We start from the raw sequence: 18,180 nt of genomic DNA on the forward strand, positions 1-18,180 counted from the left end.
ACAAAATTGGTCCCTTAGAGAATCAGAGCGGAAAACTGTGTGTGGAGCCTAGTGAAATGGGGGAGATATTGAACAGTTTTTTTTCTTCGGTATTCACTAAGGAGAAGGATATTGGGAGATGTGAGATAAAAAAAAGCAAATTGGGTAAATATGGGGAATATAGAGATTACAAAAGATGTAGTTTTAGGGCTTTTGAAGAATATAAAGGTGGATAAGTCTCCGGGACCAGACGGGATCTTCCCCAGGACATTGAGAGAAGTGAAGGAGGAAATAGCAGAGGCTCTGGCGGTAATTTTCCAAATGTCATTAGATATGGGGATAGTGCCGGAGGATTGGCGCATTGTGCATGTGGTTCCGTTATTTAAAAAGGGTTCAAGGAGGAAGCCTGACAACTATCGGCCTGTAAGTTTGACGTCTGTGGTACGTAAATTAATGGAGAAAATTCTTAGAGATAGTACTTATAAACATCTGGATAGACAGGGTCTGATCAGGAGCACTCAACATGGATTTGTGGGAGGAAGGTCATGTTTGACCAATCTGATTGAATTTTTTGAAGAGGTGACTAGGAATGTGGATGAGGGTAGCGCAGTGGATGTTGTCTATATGGACTTCAGTAAGGCCTTCGATAAGGTACCACATGGAAGGTTAGTTAAGAAGGTGCAGTCTTTAGGTATAAATTTTGAGATAGTCAAATGGATTGAACATTGGCTGAAAGGGAGAGGCCAGAGAGTGGTAGTAGATAATTGTCTGTCAGGTTGGAGGCCGGTGACCAATGGTGTGCCTCAAGGATCTGTATTGGGCCCATTGTTGTTCGTTATATACATTAATGATCTAGATGATGGGGTGGTAAATTGGATTAGTAAATATGCAGACGATACTAAGATAGGTGGAATAGTGGATAATGAAGAAGGTTTTCAAGGATTGCAGAGGGATTTGGGCTGCTTAGAAAAGTGGGCTGAAAAATGGCAGATGGAATTTAATGCTGATAAGTGTGAGGTGCTTCATTTTGGTAAGAAGAATCAGAACAGAACATATGTGGTAAATGGGAGAGCATTGAGGAATACAGAAGAGCAGAAAGATTTAGGAGTAACGGTACATCGTTCCCTGAAGGTAGAAACTCACGTGAATAGGGTGGTGAAGAAGGCTTTTAGTATGCTGGCCTTTATCAATCATTGCATGGAATATAGGAGTTGGGAGGTGATGTTGAGACTGTATAAGACGTTGGTGCGGCCTAATTTGGAGTTCTGTGTGCAGTTCTGGTCGCCTAATTATAGGAAGGATATAAACAGAGTGGAGAGAGTGCAGAGAAGGTTTACCAGAATGTTACCTGGGTTTAAGCATCTAGAGTATAGGGAGAGATTGAACAGATTAGGTCTTTATTCTTTGGAGCGTAGAAGGTTGAGAGGGGATTTGATAGAAGTATTTAAGATTATGAAAGGGATAGACAGAGTGGATGTGGATAGACTATTTCCGTTAAGAAGAGGAAAGATTAAAACAAGAGGACATGAGTTAAGAATTAAGGGGCAGAGGTTTAGAGGTAACATGAGGGGGAACTTCTTTACTCAGAGAGTGGTAGACGTGTGGAATGAGCTTCCGGGAGAAATAGTGGTGGCGGAGTCAATTGTATTATTTAAGAAAAGGTTGGACAGGTATATGGATGAGAAGAAGATGGAGGGTTATGGGCATTGTGCAGGGAGGTGGGACTAGAGTGGGGTGTTTGGTTTGGTGCGGACTAGAAGGGCCTAATGGCCTGTTTCCGTGCTGTAAATTGTTATGTTATGGGCAGTTGATACCTCTAGGGGAAGTTGGTTGGGTGTTAATTGAGGGAGATTAACTGAAGCAGCTTCTAGTATATGCTTTGTTTCATGTCCTATTTAAATACAAATTAATTTTGCTAATCAGAATTTAGAATAGTACACCTGCAAGTCATACAAAAATATTTTTTTTAATTTTTTTTATATAAACACAATTTATGATTTTCTGCACCTTACATGTGCAAGTGCACATTATGAATGGAAATATGATATTCTTGTTCCTGCTTCTTCTACCTCTGATTGAAAACTGTTTTTATTGCATAAAATGCAGTAGGTTTTATAAATAGTCTTGTGAAATGGTATTGTTAAGAAAGATATCAGCAACCAAATTAATTTAATCACATACAAATACTCATTTTTTAATTAATTAATGTGTACAAAGCACTAAAAATGAATAGAGCCTGTTGTTATGGGCAGAGGACCCCAAAACCCAGCAGCAATTGAAATTCACCAAGACAAATAGTTATTTAAACAAAACTTACTTTCAACTATCTTCAAACATGAAAACAGGATCAAACTTTAACTTATTACTATTAACTGAACTAACCTAACTTAACCCCCATCTAATTCTAAGCAGATGTAAGTTCTTTGATTCACAGTTCAATGAAACTTCTCATTCCTCCAAGTTCACTGGTTGCAGGCAATTCTTATACTGGGCGCAGAATTTAACATTTATAACGTTCACCAGGCTTTGGTGCTTGAAAGGTAAATGGTTACCACTCAGGAAGATTCTTGTCAGTTTTCAGAGAGAGATTGGAGACAAACTGATTCCTTCTGATCAGTCACTTCAGTGTCTTGCCAAAGAAACTTGCCCCATCAGGATTTTCCAGATGATAACCTTTTTATTTTATTTCAAGTGAAACATTATACAGCCAGCCATCTCCTCTTGTATGCACCACAAGGTCTTTGAACAGACTGAACTAAGAACTCACAACCCATCTTCAAAATGTTTTTTTTCCACAAGCTTGCTAGCTTGTCATGTTCCAGTCCCAGCTGCTGAACTGTAAAACTGAATATGCTCTCTCTCTCTCACAGAAAGCCACATGACCCTCTTAGAACAGCCAACTGCACTTGGACAGGCTGCGGCACTGGACATAATCTTTCAAGTCCATTCATCTGTTGCTTTTCAAAACAATAATCCATTACACCACAGCATGTCCACTTAACACCTACTTTGAAGAATGCTTATAGAGACTTCACAAGTTTTTGCAAAGGCTCTCATAGCCTGGACTATCTGGCTTGAGCAGAGCTCTGGCATTTTAAATGAGTTCTGTGTCGTGAAATATTTGTATCTTTTTGTGATCCAACTAAAAAATCCACAATTTATCTCCTTTTAAAAAAATATCTATATACAATATAACACAAACCATCACACTATACATATAATTTTGCCATAATGTTAAATAAAATATGAAATATCAAAATATTTGAAATATTTATGTGGGTGTTATTGAAATATCTAAAATTGGTTTATTTAGGACCAGTGAGTTTCAAAGTAGTATTTATAGAATAGTACCTCATGAGCAAGGGATAATTTTTAAGTATATTCTAAAATAAGATCATGAACATGTGTTCAGTTCAATTCCCTTTGATACATAGAAGTTTGCACTATTGGAGGATGGATAAAGTACTGACAGTGGATTTGGAATGCCTGAACTAAAGAATACATGAAGAGAAATCTCAAAATTTGAATTAAATGACTGATTATTCACTACTACAAAATGTATGCTGCATAGGCTGGCTCCCTTGAAAGATCAATTAGATTGTATCTGAAGAACTAGATTTTATTGTTCAGAGATAACGTGGAAAGTTGATGAAGGAAGCACATTTAATAAAATATTAGGCATGGTTCAGCCTAACAAGCTGTCAGCAATAATTTTTATTTATAAAGCATTTTTAATGCAGGAAAATGTTTCCAGAGCTATTGAAACAAAAAATGATATTGTGTAATGTTCGCAACAGGGCAAACTGATTAGATTTTTTTTAAATAAAATTGAATCCATTTGCAATTCAAAATGATGTAACATATTTTAGTAAAACAAATAGCCAATAAAAATGTTACTAATTTATTTATTCATAAAACATTTTAAAAATAATTTTATTACATTAAGATGAAAGAAATCTCTGTGGGAGGACAAATTAAAAAGGCAAGATACAGGAAATTGCAATTCTCAAAAGAACATTAATGACCCATTTATTTTTTCCCCTTCTAGGAAGACCATTATGGCTAAATCTTCACAAACATTGCCTCCTGTTCAACCCACTACAAGGTAAATATTACAAACAATTTGGAACTAATTATTCTTTCTTTGTGTTGTCATTTTAGCCAATAAAACAATGAAAAATAAGCCTTTGCATCAACAGTTGTTTCACTTGTAAATGAAGTGGTAACAACATTTAATCATCCGTGATCAGAAAATTGTAAGCAGCAAATCCTTTTTATTGTTGATACCAATAAGAATTAAAAGGTTAGAATATTAATATTAAAAGAATTGAAGAAAATTGTGGCAAAAACAGTGCAAAAATACATAGAAGTTTATTAAGGCCATGAGCAGAATTAGGCCACTTGGCTATTCAAGTTCTCTCTAGTATTTTTGATCATGGCCTACTTATTTTTCTCTCTCAACTCCATTCTCTTGCCTTTTCCATGTAGCCTTTAAAAGACGTACTACTCAAGAACCTATCAAGTTCTGCTTTAAATATACCCGATGACTTGGAAACTACAGCTGTCTATGGCAACAAACTCCACAGATTCACCTCTCTCTGGCAGAATAAATTCCTCCTCATTTCTAACCCAAAGAGACAACCCTTTATTCTAAGGCTGTTCCCTTTGGTACTCAACTCTCCCACTCCTGGAAACATCCTCTCCATGTCTACTTTATCCAGGCCTTTCAATATTGAAAAGATTTCAATGAGATTCTCTCTCCCCCCACCCCACCTTCTAAACTCCAAGTACAGGGCCATAGCTATCAAACGCTTCTTGTATATTAACCCTCTCATCCCCAGGATCATTTCATAAACTTCCTCTGGAGCCTCTCCAACACCAGCACATCATTCTTTAGATATAGGGCCAAACCTGCTGACAATACTTCAAATATGATCTGACCAATGCCTTATAAAGCTTCAGTATTATATTTTTATAATTTGGTCTTCTCAAAATGAATGTTAACATTACCTTTGCTTTTTTTTACAACCAATCATCACCAGATGCAACAAATATAACACATCCTTTGGAATTTACAGCACTTACAACAGGATCCCACTACCAGACACATCTTCCCCTCTCCTCCCCTCTCTACTTGCCTTAGGGACCACTCTGTCAAATCCTGAGGTCAAACAAAGTCAACACTCTTAGGAAGAGTTCAAATATGCTCAGTCTTTACTCCACCATTACTGTGGGGTTTTTTTTACTCCCTCTGTCATGTGCAACCTGCCACCGATTATATTATCATGCAAGGCATTATAGTCGATAGCCAAACTATATTATCTATCACTACAACATACTCCCTTATCAAATAAAAAGGATCATCAAATACATGAATGACACCTAAACTACATTTAATTTTCAATACCAGTATCAATTTCAATTTCCGAATCACATTTTCCTGGATGATTTACAAAACACAGATTTCCATACCATAAAATGCAAAATTCTCCACACTACTACATCATGAAGTCTTAAAATCTCCTGGGTGGTCATCGATGACATTGCAGTCTATGCCCTGGTGTTGTCTGGCCTGCTTCTGACCGCGATGTCCTGCTCTGTTTGCCGCCTTGATGCTATGTAGTGACGCTCTGTGTGCTGTTATGTAGGTTGAAAAAAAGCTTCTTTCCAATCCTTGCCTTCTGCTTGGGCGATTCTCATTCTTTTCTCCAGTAACTGATTTTGACGTTGAACTTCTCCATTAGCCTGTGGCCACTTTGTTGTAACCTTGTGGTGATGCACTCCAATGGTTCTGATGAATTCTCAAAATATCTCCGATATGAATTCAGGTCCATTGTCTGAATGCAAAGTTACTGGTAAGCCATGTTTGGCAAAGATCTCCATCAGTGCTACAATAGTCTTTCCTGCTGTTGTTGATTATGACATACTATTATCTGCCATAATAGTTGACAACCACCATTTGGGAACGGGCCCAAGAAGTTGACTGCAATATCCTCCTATGGTCCTGCTCATAGCAGTGTGCTTCAAATTGGTTCAGATGAGTTAGGTCTGCTTGTCACCTGACACCCATGGCATGATCTCATATTTTTCCACATCTTTTTCCATTCTTGGTCATAGAACTTTTGTCCTGAGGTTTTGTTTTGTCCCAACAACTTCTAAATGTTCCTCGTGAGCCAGTGCTACCATTCTCCCTTTTAATTTCTGTGGAATGACAAATCAGTTTCTCCTGAGTACACATCTTCTGATTGTGCATAGTTCATCTCTGATGGCCACATAGGTTTTGTTTTGACAGCTGTTCCAGTCACTGCTGCTGTTCTGATCCCCAATATCCATCAGTTCTGGGTCCATGCACGATTCCTCCTCAATTTCCCTGGTTTGTACTGCCCGTGGTGTAGCATTCACTGCAACAAATCTCACAAACTTTTCAGTCTCCATCTCAAATGTGCAGTACTTTACCCCATCATCTTTCAGCCACCTTGATAGTGAATTGGCAATATTGTTTTTCCCCATATAAATCACCCTGAGTGAGATTGTTGTAGTCTCAGGATCCATCTTTCAATTCTAGCACACGACTTCGATCTTGGAGAATAAATGGCTTCCAGTGGTCTGTAATCGGTTAAGAGCTGGAACTCTCTGAGACAGATAAGCATGGAAATGTTTGCAGGCTCATAAGGGACCCAGGGCCTCCTTCTGACTGTGAATAGCGTCTTTCAACATCAATAAGCAACTTGCTTGCATATGCAATCACCCTCCATTGTTCCCCTTGCTTCTGAACTAGGACTGCTCCTAGCATCAGCTATGACTTGTGATGAGCCTTTGGATCAAAATATTCCAAAGTATGTTGTAACAAAGTATTTAGAGGTTGTTTGGGAGGAATTATTAGAGCAGCTTGCACACACAACACATTTTAAAACACAGAATATTTGCAGGACTTTTGCAGAATGCTTTTTGCAGGAGGTAAAGTATCGACAACAGCTTGCCTGGGGAACATTTGATCTTTGCAGGCAGGAGAACAGTTTTGATCTCAGAGAGGGAGGGTGTAAAACAGAGAGAGAGGAGACAGAAATCAGTTCAAGAAGGACAAGCTGGCAAACTTGGGAAGGCTGTCTGGTCAAAGGAGAAGACTGGCAGGGTGAAAGGTGACCTAAAAGAGAAAGGATCATCTGGAAAACCCTGAAGGGAGCAAGTTTCGTCAGCAAGACTGATTGAGAAAGAATCAGGTGCGGATGTCCTGGAAAAGGAATCCCTCTCTGAAAACCTGCAAGAACCCCCTGAGTCATAATCATTTGCCTGTAAAGTACTAAAGACTGGTGAACTTTGTTAATGCTAACTTCTGTGCACAGTACAAGGATTGTCTGCAACCAGTGAGATTGGACTGTGATCCAAAGAACTTTTCTAATCTTAAATATACATTACTCACACACCTGCACTTAGTATTAGAGGAGGGGGGGGGGGAATTAAGTAGTTGGTAGGTTAAGTAATAAGTTAGAGTTTAATTCTGTTTTCTTGTTCAATAATAATTTTAAAAAATGATTTTTGTTTAAGTAACCTTGTATTCTGGTGCATATCTATTGCTGTTGGTTTTTGCGGTCCTCTGGACTCCGTGACAATGTGCACTCTACAGGCTTTTCAATTTCTGAAATGCCTTCCTTTGGTCAGGTCCGAACACAAAGTGAGCATTTTTCCTTGTTAGACTCCTCAGTGGTTCCGCAATGGTTGCTGGATTTCATATGAACCTGCACAAAAGTTCACTAGGCCCAGAAAGCTCCTCACTTCTGTTGCATTCCTTGGTTCTCGAACCTCTAACTGCCTTGATTTTGCCTTCAGTTGGATTGATACCTTCACTAGTCGGCTTGCGACCCATCAACACTATCTCAGATACACCCAGAAAACATTTGTCTGTATTCACCATCAATCCAGCATCTATCAACCAGCCTAATGTCTAAGTTTCTCATCATGTTCCTCACGTGTGGCACAATGGACAATAATATCATGAGATGTTAGCTGTGCCTGAAACTCTTTGTATCACTGGATTCCATGTTGATAGATTTCTGGAGCAGCGTTCACACCAAATAGTAACCTCTTGTATCTAAACAATCCACAATGTGTGACAAATGTCATGATTTTTCTTGATTCTGGCTCTAGTTCTAACTGGTGGAAACCCCATTTCAAATCCAACTTTGAGAAGACTTAGCTCGTCGATAGTTCCTGTAGGACTTCATCCATTGTATGAATGGGGTGCCTTTCCCTCACTACTGCTTCATTTGCTCTCCTCATATCAATACATAGTCTGATCTCTCCATTGGGTATTGGGACTACAACAAATGGACTGACCCAAGGCGTTGGTTCCTCCATGGGTTCAATTATGTCTTGTTGGATAACTGTGTATTTTTGCTTCTACTTTCTCCCTCAGCCAAAATGATATGCTTATGGGTTGTGCTACTGGCCTGACCTTTGAATCTATATTTACTTAAATCTGCCTGTCCCATAGTTTTCCAAATCCTTCAAAGACTGACTGGAATTCCTCCTTCAGATCAATATAGGATTGCACTGAGTTCACATCCAGGCTTGCACCATCTCCCTACTCAGTAGAAGTTCCCCCCATTCCTCTATGACAACAAGCCCTGCCATCATGGTAGTTGGTGCAAGATTACTCTGGACATCTCCCTGTGCCTCCACTGTAAAGCATCCAATTGTTTGAAGCGGCTTCAATGAGGTGTATGGAAACAAATTTTTCCTCACATCTTCTGGTTGTACATTTTATCTTTTTCTTTTTCAGTTCCTCCCACAATACTCTGATGTTGGTGTCACTCCCACTGTCCACCATGATGTCATCCTTCACACTTTTGCATTTGCATGTTTATGGTTAATGGTAAAGGCCCATCTCGTCAGTTTGTTTTTCCTGATCATCATCACATGTACATTCACATTTACATGAGCCATTTTCAACATGATGTACATTTTGTCCGCCTCTCATCCCCCTTCTTCCTCCACAATTATTTGTATGTCTGTGTTCACCTCCTGCCTAGGATGTCTCCCTGTAACTTCTGTCTGTCATCCCCTCTGCCTCCCAAATGATCCAGTGTTCATCCAACTCCAGATCCAATTCCTTAATGCAGCTTGTCAGGAGCTATAACTGGATGCACCTCGCAGATGAAGTCATCAGATATACTGCTGGTTTGCCTGACTACCCATATTCTGCCCCTGCTGCCATTCCCACTGCTTATGACAAGAGAAAAAAAAATGATATCTAATACCTGTCCTTACCTGTGCCTATCTGCGGAATCCTTTTTGTAACTCAAGCAGGGTTGCCCTTTCGTACTTCAACTCCTACTGTCCCTCACCTCTTACCTGTTGAGCCAAAGCCTTACTACTCTGACAGCCCACTCCAACAAAGACAACTCAGCAACACAGTCCCTCACTTTGAATGTGATACTCAACTTCTTCCTCCAATCAGCTTCTTGCTGCTGCTCCTGAGGTCACCTGATGCTTCTTGCTCCAATCAGTTTATTGCTGCTGCTGCTTTGTCCCTTTTAAAATTCTAACTGCTGCCACTCCTCAGGTCTCCTGAACTCTCTTCCTCCAATCAGTTTCTTCCTTCAATTATTAAGCATTTCTCTTTCAGGATCAATTGAACATGGAATATAAGTCAATTCATAATGTTCAAAAGCACTATTTTTAGCAAACAAAACATTTTGGGTGCCAAATATGGACATGCATCTTCTAGACTCATTTTCTTCACTAAGATTTTATTAATTATGATTTAGGTATTAGTTTGATTCAAAAGATTTCTATTTATAAAAATTGTTCAACAAATTGAAGAAACATCAAAAAGTTGCTCTAATATTTGATGAAATTCAAAGTTCAATATTTGAAGGAATTGAGAATGCATTGTGTCAAATGTAGTTGTATTTGATTTCCTCCCACGTGAGAAATCGAGGTTTATTATTCTGTCATATCCCACCTTAATCCAGTAAAAGGATCACTAAAAACATAATGAAACCAACTTAAATATTGTGTATGTAATTTGGAGAGTTTCTCCTTCTGTTAGTCATGGATAACAGGAGAAATCCTGCAGAAATTACAATACAAAATATTACAGCTACTTGTATTCCTACCTGTAATAACATTTACAAAAATAAAAGATGTCAAGTTCCAGTTTTGATACCAAGGCCCCACAAAGATGTTTCAATGTATTTTAAACAGGGATAGCATCTTTGAAACTGAGAAAATGTCATTATAATCTTGAGAATTAGTTAAACATTATGTATCCAATATTTTCTTAATTAATTTAATTAGCATGATGTAAGAGGTAACACCATATACAGTAAAACCCATCACATCCAGCACCTATGGTGATTGGTAGATGCTGGATCAACGAGTTTTATGATTGCTTGAGACTGCCTGTTATGTGAATGGAGAACCAATGGCAAGGTGTTCCAATTTTACACCTGTATTTTTCATCCATTTATTTTTTTGCAATTTTTTTTTGCCGGTTGCTTGAATTCCAAATAACAGGGATTTTACTGTAGATAATGTTCACCACCCTGCTTTCATCACTTATCTAACATTCTAGCCACAATAAAATTGGCAAAAGTGTGAGCGATTTGTTGAGTTTTACACCATTCTTCTCCCAAGCAGCGATGGGTAAATTGGGAATATCTGTTTGGTAATTCTTCTTTCTTGGAATGTGGATGTTGCTTTTTTTTTAAACTTTATTTAAGATTTTATAACATGAATAACATATAGGATTACATTTTAAAAAATTAAGAATAAAATAATAAAATTACAATACAATATCAGTAATCTAAATAAACTATATCCTCCCCAATAATTATTACACATTAATAACCCAACTCAAATTAGTCCAACCCCCCCTTTCCCCCCCAAAATAAAGAGTGAAGATTTAATAAAGTTAATAATATATGTGAGAAAAAAAACCCACTTACAAAAAAAACAAAAACATAACCGATTAAAATACTAACAAAAAGAAAAGTCATTAATACTAAGATATCAGACTTAAAAAACATATTTAAATCAAACTTAAATGCATATATTTAACAAATGAAGTTAAGATGAAACATATATTTAATTCAAACTTAATATAAAAAAATTAGTAAAGTTAGTAACATTATCTATCAAAAATTCTTAAACAATAATCAATTCTTAAAAAAATTGTAGCATGAAAAAAAAGATGAATAAAAAACTTTCTCTATAGAGATAAACTTTCACCAAATATCAACTAACTTCACATCTATCATCATATTAGTCACATAAACCACCATCTTAAAACAAAATTCAAACCTCATTAAACGTTGTACAATTAAATTTTAGTACTCTTCCACCATTTTTCCCTTTTACTCTTGAATAGTTATCCAATAAAAGCTCCAATACCACATTTAAATATCCCCAATCATTACGTTAAAATTCAGATATCCAAATAATAAAAACATATCTACAACGAAATCTATATCTTCAACAAATGGAGCATAAACCACAAATAAAATTCAAGCCTCATTAAGAATTGTACAATTCAATTTATAACTTTCCCCATTATTCCCTTCGTTCTATAACTAAAATGGCAAAATAATATACACCAGAATTACCACTCCTTTCACCTTAAAGTTAAAAAAATATATAAAAAAAAACTTATCCATCCCATTCACATTTAAATTTCAGATATTCCTTATCTACTGAATAAACTTTACAAAAAAAACCACATCAATTTTTAGTTTTTTAAACAATCAAATACTTTTGTATGTTTTTTTTTTTATATTTAAACAAAAAAAAACCCTTCACTCTTTAATCTAATAATACAAAAAAAAGGAAAAAAAAACGGGTAGGAGGTTAAAAATACCCCCTCCCGTCTAAACCGCGCAATGTGGTAACTCCCAAAAAAAATGGGTGTGAGATAACTCACACGTAGCAGATGACTTTCAGGAAATAGTGCCTATCCAGTTCTCTCCCCCAACTCTCACTTCATTTTAAACTAACATCATCATTATTTAATATCCCTTTTTTTAAAAAAAACATTAGAAAAAAAAAGGACAACTCTTCTTTTAATCAGCTCCAACTGCCGAGTCACCCTTACAACCATTCCTTCTTGAAACACGGCTCTTTTCTTCCATCTCTTGTCTCCTTAGAGATCGCGGCGGACTATACCTCTGTTGAAACTGAGTAATTGGCAGCTCTTGAGCAAATGCTATAGCTTCCTTTGGAGAATCAAAGAACTTTGGTTGGCAACCATCTTGAAAAACCTTCAAAACAGCTGGATATCTAAAGGTTGCCTTGTAACCTTTCTTCCACAACAACTCTTTAGCAGGATTGAATTCCCGTCGTTGGAACATAACTTCTTGACTCAAATCCGCATAGAAGAAAACTCGATTATTTTGAATCATCAAGGGCGATTTTCTCTGTTGCGCATTTCTAATAGCCACTCGTAAAATTATTTCTCTGTCATAATAATTCAAGCAGTCCAAAACAGGTCTTGGACTTTGACCTGAAATAGGTCTTCTACACAAGGCTCTGTGAGCACGTTCCAGTATTATACCTTCCGGGAAATGTTCTTGACCCAGCACCTGCGGAATCCATTCAGTAAAAAATTTTCTTGGGTCTGGTCCCTCCATACCTTCCGGCAAACCAATAATCTTTATATTGTTCCGTCTGGATTGGTTTTCCAAATAATCAATCTTTTTCACCAAATTTTTATTTTGAATTTGTAAGTCTTCGACCATTTTGGTCACATCAAAAACTTGATCCCGTATTTCGTCTATATCTTCTTCACACAAATTAAATTTATCTCTCACTTCAAGCTTAAAAGCTCCAAACTCAGCCATCTGTTGAGAATGTATTTTCACCAAAGTATTAAACCTAGTACCAAGTTCAGTCATAATCTTGAATAATCCCTGCATTATATAAGATAATTTAGATTCAAGATTCACAAAAATCTTTTCAATTGGAAGAGATTTTGGCTCAACAGATTCCTGCTTCTTCTTCAAAGGATCTTCTATTCCTTCCTTCATTCTGGTTGCCTTCCTTGTAGTATGACTGCGTGTGGAAACCCCAGCCACAGCCTCTCCAGCAATGACTGGAGGATGCTGGCCGGGGTTTTCCCCAGTCCATAATGTATTAAATTCTCCCAGTACATCAAGTTGTATAGGTTCTTGTATCTCAAGAGATGCAGTTTGCAGCGCCACCTCTATAGTTGACAAATGCCTTTGAGTAACTCTTTGTTCTAAAGGCTGTTTGGCGCCCTCTTTAGGGGGCTCTACCGATGTAACATAGAGCTCTACATCCGAACACTGTACCTCTCTCCTGGGATCCATTTCACGCTGAGTCCCGGTGTCTTTCCTATAGGTAGGCTGTAACATAGAGCTCTACATCCGAACACTGTACCTCTCTCCTGGGATCCATTTCACGCTGAGTCCCGGTGTCTTTCCTATAGGTAGGCTCCAAAACTTGAACTTTTGGAAAATTTAGTTTTTTGATGATCTGTTGTCGTTTTTTTTTGCTCTTTTCCACCAATTGTACCATCATAAATTAAATTAACAGCACTGAAATTATCTAAACTTTTAAAGAATTTTAACGGGCATTTCTAGACAAAACAATAAGATAGAGTCAGGAGAGGACTGGAAGGCATGTCTGATCCTTACGCCATCTTGCCACACCCCTGAATGTGTATGTTGCTGACAAGACTAATACTTAATACCCATCCTTAATTCTCTCTGTATAGCTGATGGCAAGCTGCCTTTTGGCCTTAAGAATATAGGACATAGAACACTACTGCACAGGTACAGGCTCTTCAGCCCGTGATATTGTGCTGACCCATGTAAACCTACTCTACAACAATTTAGTTTTTCCCTACCTTGCACCCATAGCCCTCTATTTGTCTAATATCCATGAGAGTCTCTCTGTATAAAAATACTTGCCTCTGACATCTCCCCTAAATTTTCCTCCACTCCCCTAAACAGATGTTTTCTAGTATTTGCTATTGTTGTCCCAGAAAAAATAGATGCTGGCTGTCCATCCTATCTAAGCCCCTCATAATCTTATACATCTCTATTGTCACCTCTTATCCTTTGTCACTCCAAAAAGCAAAGCCATAGCTCTCTCAACCTATCTTCAAAATACATCTTCCTGGTAAATTTCTTCTACCTCTTTTTTGAAATGAGGCAATCAGAACTGAATGCAATACACCAAGTGTAGTATAACCAGAGTTTTATACAGCTACAATGTTACCTCCTCATGGCTCTTAAAATCAATTCCCCAACTAATGAAGACCAACAGACCATATACTCTTCTTAAACACCCTGTTAACTTGCATAGCAATCTTGAAGGATCTCTCTGTTTGTCCCCACTGTTTAGAATTCTGCCATTAACCCCCTTTATGTTCGACCCTCCAAAGTGCATCACTTCACACTTGTCTGGATTGAACTCCATCTGCCTCTTCTCCACCAAAGTCTGCATCCTGATTATATCCTACAACAACCATCTACACTATCCACAACACATGCAACTGTTTGTATTATCTTCATACTTACTGACCGATACCTCCACTTCTTCAACCAAGTAATTTATAAAAATCACAAAGAGCAGAGGTCCAGAACAAATCCCTGCTGAACACCACGTCATTTCTGAAGTTACTGTTGAAAATGTGGCAACCCTCCAGGAGAGGGTGCTGCAGGATTTATTGAGCATGAAAATTTAATTAATATAATCAATAAAATAATCAGTGATACATATGAAAATCAGCCTGGTGTGTTTCTTTAATGGGATCAGTTTATCTTGTGTTTAGATCTCTTTCTCTGTCTAATGAGTGCTAACCCATTATCATATTTTCAGGGAGGTACGCGAACAACAGTTGGAGATTTCTCTACAAGCACAGAACAACCAACTGGGATCAAGTTGTCAAATGTGGATGGAGCATCTAAAACATTTAAGTATCAACAAATTGTTACTTCTAAACTAAAATCGACACTCAATACTACATTGCAGTTTTAAGCCACTATTGTAATTTACTTTTCTAAAAACTATCTGTTGCAGGCTAAACAATCATTTTAGTATTTATGATCACATCTTTTTGTAAGTTATAAAAAAGTAAAATCATATCTGTGGAATATTGAGACAACCATTATGATGTACCCAGGAATTGCAATAAATTTGGAGTGAAACTACAATATTATATATAAAGTGAAAAATAGAAATAAATTTACAATTTTTTTTCATTATTATGATGAACTGCCTTTCAATTGCATTTATTTTAAAGATACAGTATATATTATTGTACATAGAACTGTACAGCACAGAAACAAGCCCTTAGGCCCACATGATGGAAGATGGAGTTCAATCCAGATAAATATGAGGTGAAGAATTTTGAAAGGTCAAGCTTGAAGGCAGAGTACATGGTTAATGGTAGGATACTTAACAGTGTGGAAGAACAGAGAGACCTTGCGGTCTAAATTCATAGATCTCTCAAGTTTGCCACACAAGTTGATAGGATAATTAAGAAGGCCTAAGGTATGCTGGGTTTTATTAGTCAGGGAACTGAGTTAAGGAGTCGTGAGGTAATGTGCAGCTCTATAAAGCTCTGGTGAGACCACATTTGGAGCTTTGTGTTCAGTTCTATTCACCTCAATTCAGGAGGATGTAGAACAGGGGTGTCAAACTCAAATTCACGGAGGGCCAAAATTAAAAACTTGGACTAAGTCGAGGGCTGAACTAAATATTTATTGAAAATTTTCAACAACATCTGCATGTTTTCTCTTCTTTCAACATTTGTAATGTTAAACTTTAGGATATAACTTTAGGAGGATAATGTTACAGGTCAGGAGTAGGTAGCTCAAGTTCACCCTTTGCTTGACCTGAGGGAAACATATTTGGTCCCTGTGGAGATGTAGTCAGCATTCACAGGCTGTGTCCATTTTGGCCTGCATCAGGACTCAGCATTTCCTGCTCACTCCTCAGGCTCTTGGCCTCTATTCATCTTCGACCCACCATCCCTCTACCTGACCAGTCCTTTACCCAACCTCTACTCACCCCTCACTCCACTCGCTCTGCCTCTACCCACCCCATCCTATACACGCCCCTCTACTGCCTCTCCCCTCAACCTGTTCCTCCCTCTACCCATCTCTCACCCTCTAATTACCCCTCCCCTACTCGCCCTGCCCCTCCCCTTTTACCTCTTCCCTATCCACCCCTATTTCTACTCATCCCTCCCTCTAACTGCCCCTCGCACCACCATAACTTCCCCTGCCCATTACTCCTCACCTACACCCTCTGCCCACCCCTGCTTACCCACCCACTCAGGCCCAGCGCGCTGCCAATCAGCCTTTGCGGACAGCCACCATCTCTCTCTTCACGTGCAGGGCCGAACCAGCCGTCCCTGGGGTCCGCGCGGGTGCAAGCGCTGAAGGCCGTGGTGACCGGGAGAAGTGCGCTCGCGCTGTGAAAGGGCCGTCCGGTGCCAGTCGCGGGGGGCTCGCGCTGCCCGGGGGCCGTGCGCAGCCTGCCATGCCCGTCGCGCCAACAGGAAATCACAGGCGCTCACCCATCCGCTGCACCGCTCGACAGGTGGCTTGCCGGCTGATGACATCGACAGACTTCTCGTGTTACAATTTCTCGTGCTACAATGGGGAAGGATGTGCAATGAAGGGGGAGGATGGTGGTGGTGACATTACCAAAAAACAGCATCGGCTCTTGCTGCAGGGCGGGCCACCTCTAATACATTTTTGAAATGATCTTGCGGGCCAAATATAATTATATCGTGGGCAAAATCTGGCCCGCGGGCCAGAGTTTGACATGTGTGATGTAGAAGCTATGAAGTGGGTGCAGAGGAGATTTACCAGTATGTTGTCTGGATTGGAAAATATATCGTTTGAGGCAAGGTTGGCAGAGTGAGGGGCTATTTTTTGGATCAAAAAAAGATGAGAGGTGACTTAATATAGGTCTAGAAAAGCATGAGAGGCATAGATAAGGGAGACAGCCAGCACCTTTTTCTGAGGGCAGGAGCAGAAAACATCAGAGGATATCTGTACAAAGTGAAGGGAAGAAAGTTTCAGGGAGATATCAGGTATATGTTTTGTATACAGAGAGTTGTGGAATACATTGCCAGGGGTAGTGGTGAAGCCTGGGCATTCAGACATGCACATGGATGAATGAAAAATAGAGCAGTGGTTCTCAACCTTTTTCTTTCCACTCACATACCACTTTAAATATTCCCTATGCTATATTACTGTGATTAGTAAGGGATTGCTTAAGGTGGTATGTGGATGGAAAGAAAAAGTTTGAAAACCAATGTTTAGTCACATCTAATTGACTCGTTATGTGCATGGTTTCATAACTCCAAAGGAAATGGGCCAATGACAATTTTTCTCAAGCAACATATTTCAGTAACAATTGGTTCTAGAGCAGTGGTTCTCAACCTTCCCTTCCTTTACTAATCACAAAGCACTTAAGGCATAGGGATTACTTAAAGTGGTACATGAGTGGAAAACAAAAGGTTGAGAACCACTGAAATAGAGGGTTATGAGGTAGGGAGGGTTTTGTTCTTTTCGTGGGATGGAACCTGTACTATGTTGTCATGTTCTATGTTCTATGACTGAGTTGAACATTATACCCACATTAAACTAAAACTCTGCTTCTAGCATATGACACATATCGCTCTATTCCCTGCATATTCACTGAAAACCCTTTATTGCATCTACTTCCACCCTGCGCCTGGCAGCAAATTCCAGGAAGCTACCACTCTCATTTAATTTAATTCAACTTGTTTACTCTTTTAGTTTCTCTTTACAAATAATTTATCGGCTGCAGCAAGAATTTTGGTGTATATGTAAAAAAGATATGTGAAATGTTAAAGGAGCTGACCGTGTTTTGTTTTAAAGTCCTGCAACCACAGAGTCTGCTTCCAAGATGGTCGTGCCTGTGCTGGGCATAATGGGTGCAGACACTGGAGGAACAGTGGACAAGAGGCAGGGGATCAGAAATGGCAAGAACACCACTCCCTACCCTGTTGAGAATGAGAAGCATGAGACGATCCAACAGGACAGTGTCCATAGCAAAGGACCAGCGACGGGCCCAGAGGTCAAAAGACTCACACAGGCTGTGGCAAGGTTTAAGATTTATTGTCAGTGTACATGCATGACATCACACACAACCCTAAGATTCTTTTTCCTGCAGGCCAGGCAAAATTTCTACCTATCG

The 18,180-nt window shown here is 38.8% G+C and overlaps 1 protein-coding gene across 12 annotated transcripts in view; it reads left to right on the forward strand.

Annotated features, from left to right (window-relative positions):
* The window catches only part of cfap221 (cilia and flagella associated protein 221), a 151,880-nt gene extending 136,725 nt beyond the window's left edge, over window positions 1-15,155 (forward strand). For 11 of the 12 annotated variants that reach the window (XM_069935249.1, XM_069935246.1, XM_069935251.1 and 8 more), the window contains 2 exons: window positions 4,028-4,084; window positions 14,821-15,155. In XM_069935249.1, coding sequence (XP_069791350.1) covers window positions 4,028-4,084; window positions 14,821-14,947 — 184 coding nt within the window. In that variant the 3' untranslated portion in view covers window positions 14,948-15,155. Of the gene's footprint in view, window positions 1-4,027; window positions 4,085-4,140; window positions 4,236-14,820 lie in introns of all 12 variants that reach the window. The other variant, XR_011356736.1, reaches the window with a different exon arrangement.
* Window positions 15,156-18,180: the final 3,025 nt, after the last annotated feature.

This window comes from Narcine bancroftii, chromosome 4 (genome assembly GCF_036971445.1).
Source record: "Narcine bancroftii isolate sNarBan1 chromosome 4, sNarBan1.hap1, whole genome shotgun sequence".
NCBI classification, from domain to species: domain Eukaryota; kingdom Metazoa; phylum Chordata; class Chondrichthyes; order Torpediniformes; family Narcinidae; genus Narcine; species Narcine bancroftii.